A 16,530-nucleotide genomic window follows, 5' to 3' on the forward strand; every position below is an offset into this window, starting at 1 on the left:
ACTTTGAGTTTTCTATTGAATTGTGGCACAAAAGTAGAAATGAATACTAGACACACTATGACAGATTACGGTGAAAAGGTCCAGTTAATTCCATTGCATTAAGAGCAGCTTAGAACACTGTTAGCAAACACATTGTGAATGTTACATAAACATACCTTTACAAGCAGAGATTTATTTCATCTTTTATGTTATGAGAAAACCTAGACAGTTATCCTTGTTGTGGAAATTCACATTTATGGCTCCATCAGACTGGTAATGCTCCAAGGGCTTCACACCACCCTATCCATTCACCCTCTGGCTTTCTGTAATAGGATTATAAATACAAGATGGGACCAGTGGGAGATGAGCTTGGGAAAATAAAGCAAATGGAAATAGATTTACTTTTATTTTTTACTATTCCCATTAGACAAACCCACAAAAAAAACATGCAATATAGTGGTCCTTTCAGGATGGAACTGGAGGCATGATACTTCTCTGAGATAGATGTGGGATATATTTAAGTGGGGTGAAGAAGAAATCGAATAATAGATGGACCACAGGAAACCATTTGTGGAGTGTTTTTAAACAAGGCTTGAGATGTTAAGACAACTGTTTAGGATAAAGTACAAGCTACTGTTTTATTCCTACAGGGAAAAAAATTACAGTAAAATCCCCGTTTTACATTTTCAGGGGACCAGAATAAAATGGCATAAAATCGAGGAATATGTAAGTCGGGGAAATGCATTATATATTGGTGGGCCACAAAATCAGGGTATGCAAAACTGAGGCTTCACTAGAGAATTATTTGCTTAAAATGGAGATAAACTTCCTGTAATTTGGAGCTTTCTGGGTAATGGGTTGGCAGATAAGGGATCAAACTGCTCCAATACGAACTGAAAAGTACATCTTAAAAAATGTCAGTTTTACGTTTTTAGCTAATAGAACCCTTATATGCTGCCAATGTACAGGATGTACAATAAATATGAATCATGCTGCTTATTCACCTAGTACTCACAAATATTATGGAAACTTTACTTAATAATGCCATTCAACAGCAGGAGCAACGCCATGTTAAATACTTACTGTTCAATGCTGTGGGCTGGTTAACAGTTCCTTTTTCCACTCTTCCATGTAATTTCAGCCCACTCTGTCCTACTCTATGTTGAGTAATGCCTATTAAAGTTCTTTTTTTCAAACCATTCAGTACCATGCAAGTAGGCACACAGTACACTCAGTGGAAAAATCAGTGTATGATTTGTTCCTTTATTGACATGTTAATAATATTGCTAAAGTCATATTTATCAAAGGATTAACTTTCACCTGTTGATAAATAGCCAAATAAAAATATCATACTAATGAATAAAAAGTGGTGGAATTTCACTCTTGTGGGCTATGGTGAGCTCTGAATTTGCTCTTTGATAAAAATGCCCCATAGAGCTGTTCTAATGCTGAGGCGCAAAAAACTGAAAATGTGGTGTTGTGCATACTGGTGCAAGGCAGCCCCTTTAGCTTGCACTTGCCTTGAGAAGTAATAAGGTGCAATTTGCAATTCTTATAATATAATATTGCATCTGGAATTCTTGGATACAATGTTACATTGTGGGTAAAAACAAGTAAAAGGAACAGACTTTTTTGCATTTTTCATTTTGCACTTGTTCAGTAAATGAGCCCTAAATGAGGCAGTTTGTCATTGTACTTTGATTGTGTCCCTTTAATGTTATGATAAAACATAAATCCACTCTATTAATAGAGTTGTTTGCTTATTATGCACACCACAAGTATATTCTTATACATTCTATTCCTTCTATCCAGAGAAAAAGGAGGAAAATGTATATATTGATGCTGTCTGGCTTCCATTTTAACTAGAATATATAGATTTTCACATTTTGCAGAAGTATATTTTTTCAAGCTTTTGAATCCTTAGTACAAATTTGTAGAGTCAGTGAATAGGAGGAGTTGAATGCTTGAGTATGCCTTTTATGAGAGCATTATTCCCCTCTTCAGCAACTACTTATCTACTCTAAATGGCAGTATACAGCTTGAAGTCATACATAAGAACTGCTTATGTCGCAGACAAGCACCCAGTTCGTGCAATTAAATTACAGATATAAAGCAATTTGTTGAATTACACATTATGTTATTTACAGCGATTATAGACATGATAATGTCAAAGAATTGCATTTCTATATAAAGTTGCATACAGAAACATTACAACTTGGAAAAGAATCAATTTAAATTTGACAACAGACAGGCAATTAAGCAGGAACCAGGCTGATGCAGTTTAAAAAACATCATTAGAACATACAGAGAGCATATTTCATTAGATTAACTGCAATTAGTGCAGACTGAATGCTTGCCAATGTTTCCTATTTATTTTCCTGCTGATTGGCCTTGCGTGCTTGAATTGAAGGACATGTACTCTTGAGTACCTATCTTGCACTATTATTACTGATACATAAATAATCAGCTCTGGATTCGGTTCATTCTAAGTAAACATTTTCAAGGACTATTCCTTCATTTATAATAAAATTATAATAAAATTATAGTAATTTTCCTCATTACCAGGTTCTCAACTATACAGTTTTTGAGGAACAAATGTTTGATGGCAATTACTTGTTTAGCAAAAAAGAAAAAATGAGCAAGCCTTTGAATAAGTATTGAATAGTGACAGAAATAAAGCACAAACATGACATCTACATTCTTGTTACTGCTGAGCTACTAATCCAGTGCAACTATTATTAACACCTTACATTTTTGGCCCAAGTAGTAAACAGCAATAAAGATCATTGTCAAACCAATGATTATGGTTAAGCTGGTGTTTGTTGATGAAACAACATTGCTTTGTCCCCCTGTTTTTATGCCCATGTTGATATTTTGCACACCACCCTTAAAAGAAAACTATACCCCAGAATGAATACCTAACCAACAGATAGTTTATACCATATTAAGTGGTCAATTAAAGAATCTTGTCAAACTGAAATATATATCAGTAAATATTGCTTTTTTACATCCTTTCCCTTGATCCACCATTCAGTGATGGGCTGTGTGCTCCTCAGAGATCACCTGGCCAGAAACAATGCAGCTCTAACTGTAACAGGAAGTAGTGTGGGAAGCAAAAGGCAGAACTCTGTCCATTAATTGGCTGATTGGGCCTAGCATGTATGTGTGCCTTGGCTTGTTTGTGTGCACTGTGAATTATATGAACACAGGTGGCGACCCTTAGTACTTAATGGCAATTTTCTATTTAGGAGTACCCAATAGCACATACTACTAAAAAGGTATTTTTTTTTACGTGTGGTTGTTTAGATGAAGCAGGGTTTTACATATGAGCGGCTTTATGAATTATATTTATATAGAGACCTTCATTATTTGGGGGTGTAGTTTTCCTTTAACTATTCTTTTATAAAAACAGGAAAAATCCAGCTCTCCCCAACACACCAGTTCCCACAAAGAGAATTGGAGTCTTGGCTGGGGGAAGCAGACTTTTGCTGCTCTCTTTCAACAGTCAGAACAATATTGCAGCACAAAGAAGTTAAATGGTCCTAAAAGGTGCTAAATGGGATAGGAGGAGGTTATTTTCAGGACAAACAACATTAGAATATACAGAAAGAACATCAGTAAGTATTTAGCTAAGAACGTTCTGGCCATGCTTGCCTTTCCAAAAGTCAGCCTGCATAGCAGATGTGCTAAATGCTTATTAGTATGAATGGGGAGAACACAAGAGCTATTGACTGACCTAAACAGTAATACAAAACTGGGTAGATTCACATCTTCAGAATACAGTAGGACCTAAGCAATTTGATGAAATAATTACCACCTACATAGACTTAAACCTTTACAAGCTAAGAAGATTGAATAGAGGAATATGTTTTGTGACAAACCATATCAGTGTATGCCCACCTTAATTACATTTTTAAAAAATGTTTCTTTTTCAGATACAAAGGAAAAACATACAGGGCAACAGTCAAGATAGTCCGAACTTCAGATCAAGTACCAGATTTCTGCCGTAAAATCTGTTCTAAGCTGGAGTGCTGCCCCAATTTATTTAGTCCACTGCTGATTACTGATATGTGCCCTGAGAATTGTTCTGTCCATACAAAAACCAAATATAGTAAGTTTAATTGGGACTGTTATTAATTATGCAAAGAAGCCCTACATGTTACACCAAGGGATCTTAACTGAGATAAACCTATATTTTCTATTTAGCTTATGCTGATATCCAACAAAGTATAGGTCTGTTTTAGAAAAATGTGATTTTTACCCTTATACTGACTAACGCAGCTCCATCTGCTTCTTGTATTGGAGTATTTATTTGTTATGTTTGCTGCCAATAATGGAACTTGTGTACAGGTGTGACATGCAAGTCACCCAAGTGATTCAGCCCAGTACGCTGCACTCCTCAGCAGAGATTTCACTGGTCAAGCTCTTTTACTTTGCCTGTTTTATTACTTTTTATCAAATTTAAAATAAAATGGGGGGGGGGGGTTATTTTTACAGGTACAGGTAGAATGTTGAAAGTATCTGAAAGTCAATACGTGTGTATTATAATAAAGAATGTACTCTTGTTTTAAAATATAAGGATATTAGAAGTCACTGAGGAGTTCCTTGGCCTGTATAAAAGCACTTGGCCTCATGGCTTTATATGGTCATGAAATCCTTTGGTGGCTTATAATTTTCATGTATTTTACATTAATTTACCCCTCCATAGCATTTTAGCACTAGTTTCCCTTTTAAGAACTGAAATTTGGTTTCTTGAAAAATGTTTTTATTTAAATGTGGCCTTTTATAAATGTATAGCTTATTCACTTTACATAAATAATTGTAATAATTCTTTCCTAAATTAAACCTTTTATCAGCATACTACTACGGAAAGAGAAAAAAAATTACAAAGCCTTCAGTTGGGGAACAGAGCTTGGAAAGTGTACAAGCAAAACCAACAAGACGAAGAAAGAGACGAAAATCCATATTTGTACAAAAGAAAAGACGAACCTCTACAATAGACATCAGCCCAGTGGAGTCAGCAGAGGTATAACTGTCACAGATATCATACTTAGGGGCAGATTTATTATGTGTAAAAAAAAACAGCGACAAAATTCACAACACATTAGTAGGCTTAGCCCGTGAAAGAAGGGGTTTGTTTTTTTTGTTTTTTTACACTTTTTTTCTTATTTTTCATTTCGGCAAGTCACTCCACGACTTCAAGTGACTTGCCGAAATGAATGGCTATTTGCATGGGTATTGGTAAACAGTATAGAAGCTGCAGTACATGCCATCGAAATTTGCTTAGATTCAGAGATGGGTACAGCACTTTTAGCCCTTTGCACTTTTTGGTAATGAGCACTATGTGTTCCTGCTCGTTCTGAAGTTTTTGCATAAACGGTAGGTTATTACTGATTTGGTTTAGAAAAATAAGTGTAATAAAAAATGTAATAAAAGGTGCAAAGTTAGCTACTGGTGTATCAACCCATAGTAACAATTCAGCAGGAAGCATTTACTGGCCAGCTGGATGAAAGAAACATCTCATTGATCCTGTAGGTTACTTGATATGAGCAAATATTGCTCCTTTTAATACATTACCCTGAAAGTGTATTGAAAAGACTCAGGTCACGGTATTGTTTTCTTGCAGGAAAGTATAGAAGATGAGTTAATGGATGATGAAACTGGAAGTGAGGAGACAAGTTCAGAGCTGCGTGACGACCAGACAGACACTTCCTCAGCAGAGGTTCCTTCTGTGCGCCCCCAAAGAGCAGTAACACTGCGAAACCGAATTGTGTCTGAGAGGGCTCCTCCAGTAGAGAGGTCAAGAAGAGACCGGAAAACACGCTCCTTATCTAGCATTGATGGTGACAAGGACATAACTATGAAAGCTGTAAATATTGTTCTTTTTATATGTTTTTATATTGAACAAATTCACATTTGCTTTTGTTGGGGTTTTCTGCAGTAATGAGTTCCCTTTGAAGAACATCTGTCTAGTATCAGTTTTTTGATATAACAAGGTCAACATCATTTGTTTTTTGAATCAAATACTCAGGTATTTTTCACCTCGGGTGAGTCCTTTGTGAAGGGCCCTTTATGGTAGTACCCTGTTTTTCCTCCTAATGTCAGTATATTAGAGCAAGGAGATTTATAATGGCTTCCTCTTGCACATTCAGGCAAGAGGGGTATATGTAATGTGAAATATTTATAACAAAATGCACTTTTATACTTGTAACTGTTTGTTCCTAAATGGATGGACCTTACAAAGGGGCAGAAGATGCAAGTACTATATCTATTTCCTTGTTCATTACAATATATTCATTGGGATAATGTATTAGGAGCAGATTTAAATTGAGAGTTGGGAGTGCTCCCTGTGGTGCAACATTTCTAAATGCTATCCACATCCACTCTGTGTACAAAAAAATAAAAATAGCAAATGCACTTACCGATAACATAACAATATATGTTATTGTGCCAGTAAGTAACAGTTGTTATAATGGGCATTTTATATTTAACAACATATACATGTATGTAAATTCTTTCACTCAGGCTCCTGCTTACAATTTGCAGAGGTATTAATGATTTAGAGGGGTAATAGAGCCCAGTGCTGCCACTGAGCTTGAACACTCAACACACACATTGGGCCCGATTCACTAAAGTCCGAAATAAGGAGTGCTATTTATAGCATGCATTAAAAATCTTATCACTTCTTATTTTTCGCTCGATTCACTAAAAGGACACTTGTCATAATTAAGAAGCGATGTTCTTGGCGTTATTTATCTTGCGGCGACATATTTTCAAGCAACGTGCTGCGTAATATGTTGTGCGCTGCGTAATATATTGCTTGAAAATATGTCGTCGCAAGATAAATAACGCCAAGAACATCGCTTCTTAATTATGACAAGTGTCCTTTTAGTGAATCGAGCGAAAAATAAGAAGTGATAAAATTTTAACGCATGCTATAAATAGCACTCCTTATTTCGGACTTTAGTGAATCGGGCCCATTGCATTAAAATATTACTGGTATCCCGAAAGTGTTAATAAAGGGGGGAATTATCAAACTTCTGAGTGTCATTCAGGATTTCCCAGTTTGAATTTGATAAAGCTGTCTCTATTTGTGTACAGAGAACCTTACTATGATTACTTGATAAGTATGTCATTGCAATAACATTGTAAAACAATTTATTTAATCCCTGTCTGTTTATAAATTGTCATGATGTATGTGGCTGTAGGACATGAAGGAAGAAGAGCACCTTGTTCTGGAAAGTAACCCTTTGCAATGGACAGTGACAGATGTTGTCAGATTCATCAAATCCACTGACTGTGCACCTCTTGCAAAAATCTTTCAAGATCAGGTAAGGAAATTCCTATCTGGCAGTTGACAATTTTTTGGAATATGGCAGCTTTTTGTTATGTATGCATCAGGTATCGTCAGTGTGGGATTTCTAAAGCTTTTACTGAACACAGAAGGGCCAAAAAGAAGGAACATAATTTTCTTAAGATCCCAGATTTGTATTGTCCTTTATATATATAATACAGGTATCTCTTATCCAGAAACCTGTTATCCATAGACGCTTTTACAAGCAAATAATTCTAATATTTTAAAATAATTTCCTTTTTCTCTGTAGTAATAAAACAGTACCTTCTACTTGATCCTAACTAAGATATAGTTAAACATTATTGGAGACAAAACAATGCTATTTGATGTAATTCAAGGTATGGATTGACTTCAAGGTATAGAGATCCAACTTACGGAAAGATCTCTTATCAAGAAAACAACAGGTCCCTTGCATTCTGGATAACAGGTTCCATACCTGTACAGAATTTATGTCTGTATTTTTGTAAAACAGGGATCCCCAACCTTTTATACTTATGAACCACATTCAAATGGAACAAGTGTTGGGGAGCAACACAAGCCTGAGTAAAGTTCCACGGGTGCCAAAGAAGAGCTATGATTGGCTATTTGGTAGCTCATATGTAAACTGGCAGCCTACAGAATGCTCTGTTTGCCATAACTCTGGGGTTTTATGCAACCAAACCTTGCCTTCAAGCTAGGAATTCAAAAATAAGTACCTGCTTAGAGACCACTGGAAGCAACATCCAAGGGGTTGGTGAGCAACATGTTAGATGTGAAAGCATAGGCGGTTAATAATTCTCAAGATATGATATTTTCACTCTAGAATAGAGGAAGTGATTGGGCTATAAGATTTATTGCACATGGAAATCCATGATTACTGCTGTGTATGTCAGTTAGATGTTTCAAAGATACGGGGAAAAAAGAAAAGATTAGATAAAAGACAAAGCATGGGGAGCAAAGCACATTGGGTGCATTTCGGTCAGCATTTTGAGAGGTAACACTTAGTAATATAATTATTTCTATGCATTTTAATTAGGATATTTATAAAGGTGTATATTCTTTCATTTCAGAAATGTACAGCATTATTTTACTTCACTTAAGAACTAGTATAATCCATTAACTGCAATGCAGCTGAAGGTGTAAAAAAAAGTGGCCTAAAAAGTGGTAGAATTTATCAGGGTGAGATGTTTATTACAGTGTGCATTTGGATTGACACCATGATTTTACTACATTTAAGTCAATAAACAAGCTGAGTAAAAAAATAATGTAAAAAGCTGTGTTATTTTTAAGCCAGAATTCTTGAGCTTCGCATTCAATACACAGCTTGATAAATACACGTGAATTTACGTAATGTAACATGGAGTTAACAATGACAAATGACAAATATATATCCTAAAATGTAATTATTATGTTGCAATCCATAAGACTAAAAAATCAGTTTTAAATGATCCTTCTACAGAATGCTTCTGGATAAGGGATATTTCCGTAATTTAGATCTTTCTATATAGTCTAATAAAAAATCATTTAAACATTAATTGAAACCCAATAGAACTGTTTTGCCTCCAGTAAGGATTAATTATATCTTAGTTTGAATCAAGTAAAAGGTACTCTTTTATTAAATCATTTTTAACAATTAGAATTATTTGCTTATTATGGAGTCTATGGTAAATGTCCTTCCCGTAATTTGGAACTTTCTGGCTAATGGGTTTCTGGATAATGGATCCCATACCTGTACTAGGAACTAGTTATTTACTGTAAATCTGAAAGGCTTGGCAGTGCAGGTTATTATATTTATTTGCTTGTTTCAGTGGGGGTTTATTATTTCGGTACCTCAGAGCACAGAGGTCATTTTTGAGGGTTGCTTGTCTGCTCCCAATTTTTATGGGGCTGTAATATTAGTACACCCCACCCCCCCAAAAAAAATGCCCCAAAAAATGTGTTATTGGACTATGCCAAAGCAAGAGAACATGAATATTATAAGGCAGGAATGAAATAGTTTGTGCTTACTAATATAGATATGAAGTACCAATATGCCACCCTAAACCAACAGCTATGGGAACCGATATATCACAAATACTGTCTCTTTATTAGAAAAATCACATAGGAACATTTGTTATAATAGTTATAGTGAAGTAAACAGAAAAGAAATAAAATTGTTTATGTTGTTAAGTTATTCCAGTTGGTTAATATAAGCGACCTGTCATTTGGGGGATGCTTCAGTCAAAAATTATAGCAGATGACAGGTTTGTTCAAGTGAGCCCTAGGCAAATCCCCATTTGCCCCTTTATTAAAACAACCCTACCAAGTACTTTATTTGCTAGTAACATATATTATGCGCACTCTTAAATTTTATAAAAATGCACTCATTGGATACAATTTTGAAGATTTTATTGGTGGGAGACTAATGTTTTGCTTGTTTTCATGCCTTTATCAACATGAAAAGCAAAAGTGCAGGCAAACTTAAAAACACTGTACAAGGCAATAAGGCAAAGAATGCTAATAATTTGTTTCTTTTTCAGGATATTGATGGCCAAGCTCTTTTGCTGCTAACTCTCCCAACAGTGCAGGAATGTATGGAACTGAAACTGGGTCCAGCCATTAAATTATGCCACCAAATAGAGAGAGTGAAAGTTGCATTCTACGCACAGTATGCCAACTGAACATTCTGTTTAGTCTTTATGTGCCTAATATATATTGTTTAGTGTAAAGGTGTATTGTTAAAATGCTAAAGCACTGGTCGCTTTATGTACACAATTGTATTTCCATATCTGTAAAACTCATGCACATAGAGCACTAGCTGCAGATGTATGTCATCATGGTCTTGAGATGGAAAGAGAAAAAAAATCTATAAGAAGTTTCTTTAGAAAGAAAAACATGCATATCAGGCCTATTTTTTGTCCAACTTCTGGTATTAAGGGCATATTTCGGCACGTCTGATATATTTGCAAATCTTGTATTCTTCTTTCATATTGAAAGTGTGTGGTTGTTTTTACTGTTATCCGTGGCTTATATGAAAGCTTTGATCTCAACGATGAGCACATTTTCTACTGTTGATTCTTGCCATTCTCTAACAATAGACAGCAAGGCTGACGCTCTTCAGCACTTTACCCCAGTGGGTAATGCACTGTTTTATGGACCCTCCTGCCAGCAAATACATAGCTTGTTAGAATGCATACTTTGTCATTTGATTCCAGCAGTAGCCTCTGGTTACTGACACAAGATAAATAAGGAGCAAAAAGCTAGGCATCCGGGTTTCATAGGAAAGCAATGGTAAATTTAGACATGCTTTAAATCAAATGCTGACAATTTTATAATAATGTAATAATGTGGTTTCTGTGATACTCGTCATTGGAATAAAAAGATCTCACTGAAAAACCATCACAGAGGATAGAAAGCTTGCAGAAATTAGATGGGCAAGTCTACTTCAGCTTTTCTCATGCCACAAATCACTTGCTGATGGGCAGAAAAGGCAGTTAGCTGAAATACACTGCTGTGACACACAATCCTTTTATAACTAATGCAATTTGTGTATTTATCAAGACATATCATGACAAATCAGAAGGTATGACAAAAATGATACTGTTAAGGTCTAAACCTGGTCCACTGCTTAAGGTTTATAGTCTTGATGGACCTTCTGCCTAAGTTTATAGTCTTGATGGACCTTCTGTCAGAGATATTTTTAAGGGCAAGTAAAGCAGAGTTTTTTAGACTATGTAATTGGATACACCTTTTGCGATGCATATATATCTGCTCAGTCATAACCTGTTAAGCTACTTTGTTTTCTTAGAAAAAATCATAGTCAAAATGGGATGAATTGTCATGAATCACTCTCCATTATAATGCAATGGGAGTATTGCATACGGGTGAGATCACTGCTGTAAAAATGTAAGGTACTTGAAAGAGATAATCGGACCTGTGCACCATTCTTTTGGGCTGAGATCATTTGCCATGTAACCCAACCCTTAAGCAAACAATCATATGGCCTTTCTCAGAAGAAACTCTAGTAATTGCTTCAAATTGCTTTCCATTATAGAAAAGAGGAATTGTAGGACTTACCTCCTGAAAATACCTTTGATAGCTTTTCATTTACATGAATGGTAGATGCTGCAGGTCACATGGAACCAGGCCTGGACTAAGGTTTTAAAGGAACAGTAACCAAAAAATGAAAGTGTATAAAAGTAACTAAAATATAATGTGCTGCTGCCCTGCACTGGTAAAAGTTGCGTGTTTACTTCAGAAAGTCTACTATAATGTATATAAATAAGCTGCTATGTAGCCATGAAGGCAGCCATTCAAAGGAGAAAAGGCACAGGCACATAGCAGATAACAGATAAAACACATTTTTATTTTTTGGTGTTACTGTTCCTTTAAGTATTTCTTCTGAAGGTATTCCAATAGTTTTCCTTTAAGAAAAGCCACTAAGTCATCCTGATCCTGAATCCGGTCACCTTACTGGTATTGCTTTAATTCATTTGTTTTCCCACCGTCCCCCAGGACCTAGGGCTACTGTAGGTGTATTTATAATGTTTTTTTTTTCCTGGCACTCGCTCTCAGGCAGTAGAGTGGCCAGGAAGGGGGATTCTCTACAGCTATAGAGGAAACAGACCCCATGGTCTGGGTCCTCCCTGTCCCCTAAACCCACTACCACAGGGTGTGCCTCGTCTACAATTACACCACTGGTTGCACTTTAAGCCCTCTGTGCACTGCAGCTCTCAGCTAAGCCAGCATTATGTTGTGTAGATCTCCCCATCTGGCACAAGTTTTGCTATTACTAGGTAAGTAAATGTGCCAAATGTTAGAAAGGGACATCTAGAGGCCCACTGTTAGTCACCTCTTCTCTAATCTGTTCCATGCAGCAGGCTTGTGAAAAATGCTCTGTTAAAATCAATACAGCGCTAGAATAGCATTTTTCATATTCTATACTTACCCACATTCTAGAGAAGGGTCAAAATATATTTATGCATTCTAACACTTTGTTGAGAGGATAGGAAAGCACATATTGCAAATCATTAATATTGTGTTTCCAGCAGACAAAAAGTGTTGGTGTGTTTGTCAAAATGCATAAAAATGTCAGCTCATATTTAATTAGTTGAAAGGTTAACATAGGGTAATAGAATGCATAGTTTATATTCAGAAGATTCACTTAGTGGACAATCATTCAGTCTAAAAACAGTATACACAAATTCCTCTTGCATATTACAGCCACTTAGAAATGGATTTTCCAAAGGTTGATGTTACAATCTCAGCTCTTTGCTGTAATGTGAATTTAAGGAAGCATTATAGTAGTGAATGTTGTCATTCAGTAGTGTTTTGTCATGTTAATGGCATATGATTCTTTAATGCCTACTAATGTATATAGTTAAATTCAAATAAGTACATTGTTTGCATGCCCATAAGTAAAACTGCTTAAAATTGCTTAATATCAGTGGCAGTATAAGATATATCCATAGTGTCCAGCACAGGAATCTCCTGTATCTGTAACCTTCTTTGAAACTGCAGAAGTAATTTTGGAATGTTTAGTACCTATAACTGAGTGGGACATCTGTTTGATTAAACCAATCAAATATAATAAGGCTCATTTATGTCCACAGACACAGTTAGCAGCGTTACTTGCAACTCACTGTGTAGAAAAATGCAAAGTGCCCACTGCACTTGCGGACGTAAAATATCTTCTATTCCAGTCATACTGTGACACCTACAGTGTTGTTGGGTTGCCACCTCACACAACTGAAGCAAATATTCCTATAATATACATGTTGCGTGCAGTGGCACAGACTGTAGGTATGCAGGGTAAACCTTCACTGATTTCTAGAAAGCTCTAAAGCATGCATATTTTATAGGTCTGCAGTTGTAAACATTAGGTAAATAACCCTGTATGCATATGAAGCACTGTTATGCCTCTTGGTTCCTGCCTTCCAATCTGGAGAATTGCTGAATTAAAAAACTAAATCATTTAAAAACCACAAATGATAAAAAACGAAGACCAATTGCAAAACTGTTTTAGAATAGCACTCTCTACAAAACAGCCCCTTTAATATGCTTTACATATAGTGAGCCATTATGTGCTGTATATATGTGCACTAGTATATGATATTGAAAATGCTGTGTGCAATATGTGCCTTATGTAAATGAAACAGAAGGGAAGAGGCTTGATATAGTTATCTGAATGATAACTTGTATTACTGTGCCCATTAGCTAATAACGGTAACATCCTTAGATCAATAATCTTAATTATAGCAGCTGAGCCAATAGTGATACAAAATGAATTTCATTAACTGTTAGTAGTCAGTAGGGACTTAAAGATACATAAGGGAATAAGACATTAATGGAATAACTATGTCCATTATCCAAGTCTTTTGAAATAAGCACATATTTCATTATTATGAGTTGTTATAGGAATAAGTACAGGGCACAATCATAATACATTCTTGGAAATGATAAATAGTTGTTCAGAAAGGGACAAAAGTCAAGTTAGCCAGAGCCTTTTTTTATGTCATTTTTCTGGTTTAAAATATTTTACACCATTTGATAGACTTGTCATAAAGTGTCCCTAGAATGTTTTTGTAAATGTTGATGGAAAGCACTGGAGTTTCTGACATTAAGCACAACTGCCAGATTTATAGTCAGGGTCTGTCCTTGTACAACACATAATTCAGATTTAGAAGCTAAAATGGCCTATGATATGTGGGAAGCGTGTCCATATCATGTTTAATTTGAGGTTCCTCCTGGATAGTTTTCCATGAGCTGCTTACAAATGTGGCACAGAGCACATGTTGCTTTGGGAGGAATTACAAGCAGTTAAGCCAGGCTGTAATATTAAACTGGCTCAGGAAAATTATAAATAACATAAATAACTAAACACTAGTTTTCTTGAACTAGGCAACTAGATGAGCTGACTAGAAGTTTTTAAAGTTTTAAATTCAAAAGTGTTATAATTTACTGCATAACAATATATTTTCCTATATACCCTTTAGAGTAATTCCCACAGGTGACTGTGAGTGAAACATTGCAGAGCCAAGTCTAGTAAATCTATATAGTTGATCTTTGGCTGTGCCATATCCTGTACCTTACATCACTTCCTCACAAACAAAATAAAAAAGGTGAAAATGTTTGGAAGAAATGAGTGGCTTTTTCAACTGTAGTTTTTTATATGCAGCTAATTAATACAGCGTCTAGCAAAGAAGCTGCATCAAAGGCATCAGTGTGACTAAAAACAGAGACAGAACAAATACATGATATAAGGCAATTGAATGTCATAGTATGTAGTCATTCCTTGTGGTTTGTACTAAACTCTCAGTTTGAATTTTTTTAAGACTTTAAACTACAAAGTGCTGATTCTGACCAAGGTTCCATGAATCTGAACAAGAGGCATTAGCTGTAATGTGGCTAAAAATAAGTCAGACAGGTCTAATGGTAAATGGCAAAAGTTACACATTAGTTTGTAACCCAATAACATGTATTACATTATATTTACAGGCAGTACTTCATTCTTCAGTCAGACCTAGGCATTCTTACATTTAGTTTCAGCATCTATGATGCTACCACATCTATTACTTGTCTTTCTTACAGCTCAGTAGAATGTTTTAGTATCACCTTTCAGGCGTATAATTCACCAATGTCCCTTTACTTTCCACTGTCATTTTTCTTTTTTAATTGCCATCCTCAGCAAATCATTTTACAAATTTGTCATGTTATGCTTTTCTTCCTATTTGTGTAAAATGATTCTCAATACTCCCTTATCTTTTACTGAGCAGATCTGCTGATTCCCCAACAAAATGATACAGGTATAGGATTCATTATCTGGAAACCAATTATTCAGAAGGCTGCAAATTATAGGAAGGCCATCTCCCATACACTCCCTTTTAAGCTAATAATTCTAAATTTGAAATTTACTAAAAATAACAGTACCATGATCTCAGCTAAGATATATTTTTATTGAAAGCAAACTAATCCTATTGAGTTTATTTAATGTATAAATGATTTGTAGCAGACTTAAGGTATGGAGATCCCAATTACAGAAAGATTCCCGATCGGGAAAACCCCAGGTCCCAAGCATTTTGGATAATAGATCCTATAGCTGTATAGTTCTTGGAAAGATAAGCAAGGAAATGCTAATGTTCTTTTCTTGCAATTTTTCTTCATTATTATTTAAAGTTTTTAATAATTTGCCTTTCTCTGCTACATCTTTTCAACTTTTAAAAATGGGGGTCACTGACCCCGGCAGCTAAAACCTATTGCTCTGTGAGCTTACAATTTTATTGTTACTAGTAACTTTTTATTCCTTATCTTTCTGTTCAGTCCCTTGTCTATTCTTATTACACTCTCTCATTTAAACTACTGTCTGGTTGCTAAGTTAAACACAACTCTAGCAACCCGACGGCTGCTGAAATTCCAAACTGGAGAGCTGCTGAACAAAAAAAACGAAATGCCTGGAAAACCGTAGAAAATGAAAACCACTTGGAAATTGTCTCAAAATATCAATGTCTGTGTCATACAAAAGTTTATTTAAAGGGGAACAACCCCTATAATGCTCAGGCAGAAAAAATAATGCCCTGCTGGAATCAATCTTTCCCTAATTGGCTATGGTGGGTGCCCTATCTATAGCTCGCAGGGGATGTGGTACTGACTTGAATGCCACTCATCCCTGTGGTTCTGAGACATTACACTTCCATGATTCCCTCTTGACTAAAATACAGTAGTTGGAGGCATTCTGATCTCCCGGGTTCTTCCTGGGAGAGGTGATGCTCTTTTGTCCTTTCATTTTCATTGTGCTCACAGATCAAGGGGAGGAGTAGGCATCATTTCTTACAGAAGCATTTTTGTGTTCTGTACTGCAGTTATCCCTAGCATGTTAAAGTGTGTGCATCCAAGTGCTTGTTTCAAAATGTACGGTAATTTTTATTAGCATATAAATTGACAGTCCTCTTTCATGAAATATGCAAAGCTGGGTGTAAGGAAATGGTTTTTATCCTCTTGGTCAAGGGTATGCTTCTTTCCTGTAACATTGCATTCTGTATATACGTTTAATGTAAATAAGTAAAAGTCTATATTCAGAGTTTTATTTTATTTGTATTAAAAATCTTTTTCTACTTTAAGAATTGTAAACCTTTGTGTTAATAAATTGACATTAATTAAACAGAATTGACTCATCATTTATTATTATTTATATCACTTTTTAAATTTCATATATGTGAATATAGCTTCATCTTAATGTGATT

At 35.5% G+C, this 16,530-nt stretch overlaps 1 protein-coding gene and 1 long non-coding RNA gene across 5 annotated transcripts in view; one reads left to right on the top strand and one right to left on the bottom strand.

The window, feature by feature from the left end:
* Positions 1-15,300, top strand: part of sfmbt2 (Scm like with four mbt domains 2) — a 136,487-nt gene extending 121,187 nt beyond the window's left edge. For all 3 annotated transcript variants that reach the window (XM_031899052.1, XM_031899053.1, XM_018092342.2), the window contains 5 exons: positions 3,915-4,090; positions 4,836-5,005; positions 5,606-5,848; positions 7,188-7,310; positions 9,832-15,300. In XM_031899052.1, the coding sequence (XP_031754912.1) occupies positions 3,915-4,090; positions 4,836-5,005; positions 5,606-5,848; positions 7,188-7,310; positions 9,832-9,972 (853 nt within the window). In that variant the 3' untranslated portion in view covers positions 9,973-15,300. The remainder of the gene's footprint in view (positions 1-3,914; positions 4,091-4,835; positions 5,006-5,605; positions 5,849-7,187; positions 7,311-9,831) is intronic.
* The window catches only part of LOC105946852, a 209,489-nt gene that overhangs the window by 16,349 nt on the left and 176,610 nt on the right, over positions 1-16,530 (bottom strand). The window lies entirely within an intron of this gene.

Source organism: Xenopus tropicalis, chromosome 3 (assembly GCF_000004195.4).
Source record: "Xenopus tropicalis strain Nigerian chromosome 3, UCB_Xtro_10.0, whole genome shotgun sequence".
In the NCBI taxonomy this organism is placed as follows: domain Eukaryota; kingdom Metazoa; phylum Chordata; class Amphibia; order Anura; family Pipidae; genus Xenopus; species Xenopus tropicalis.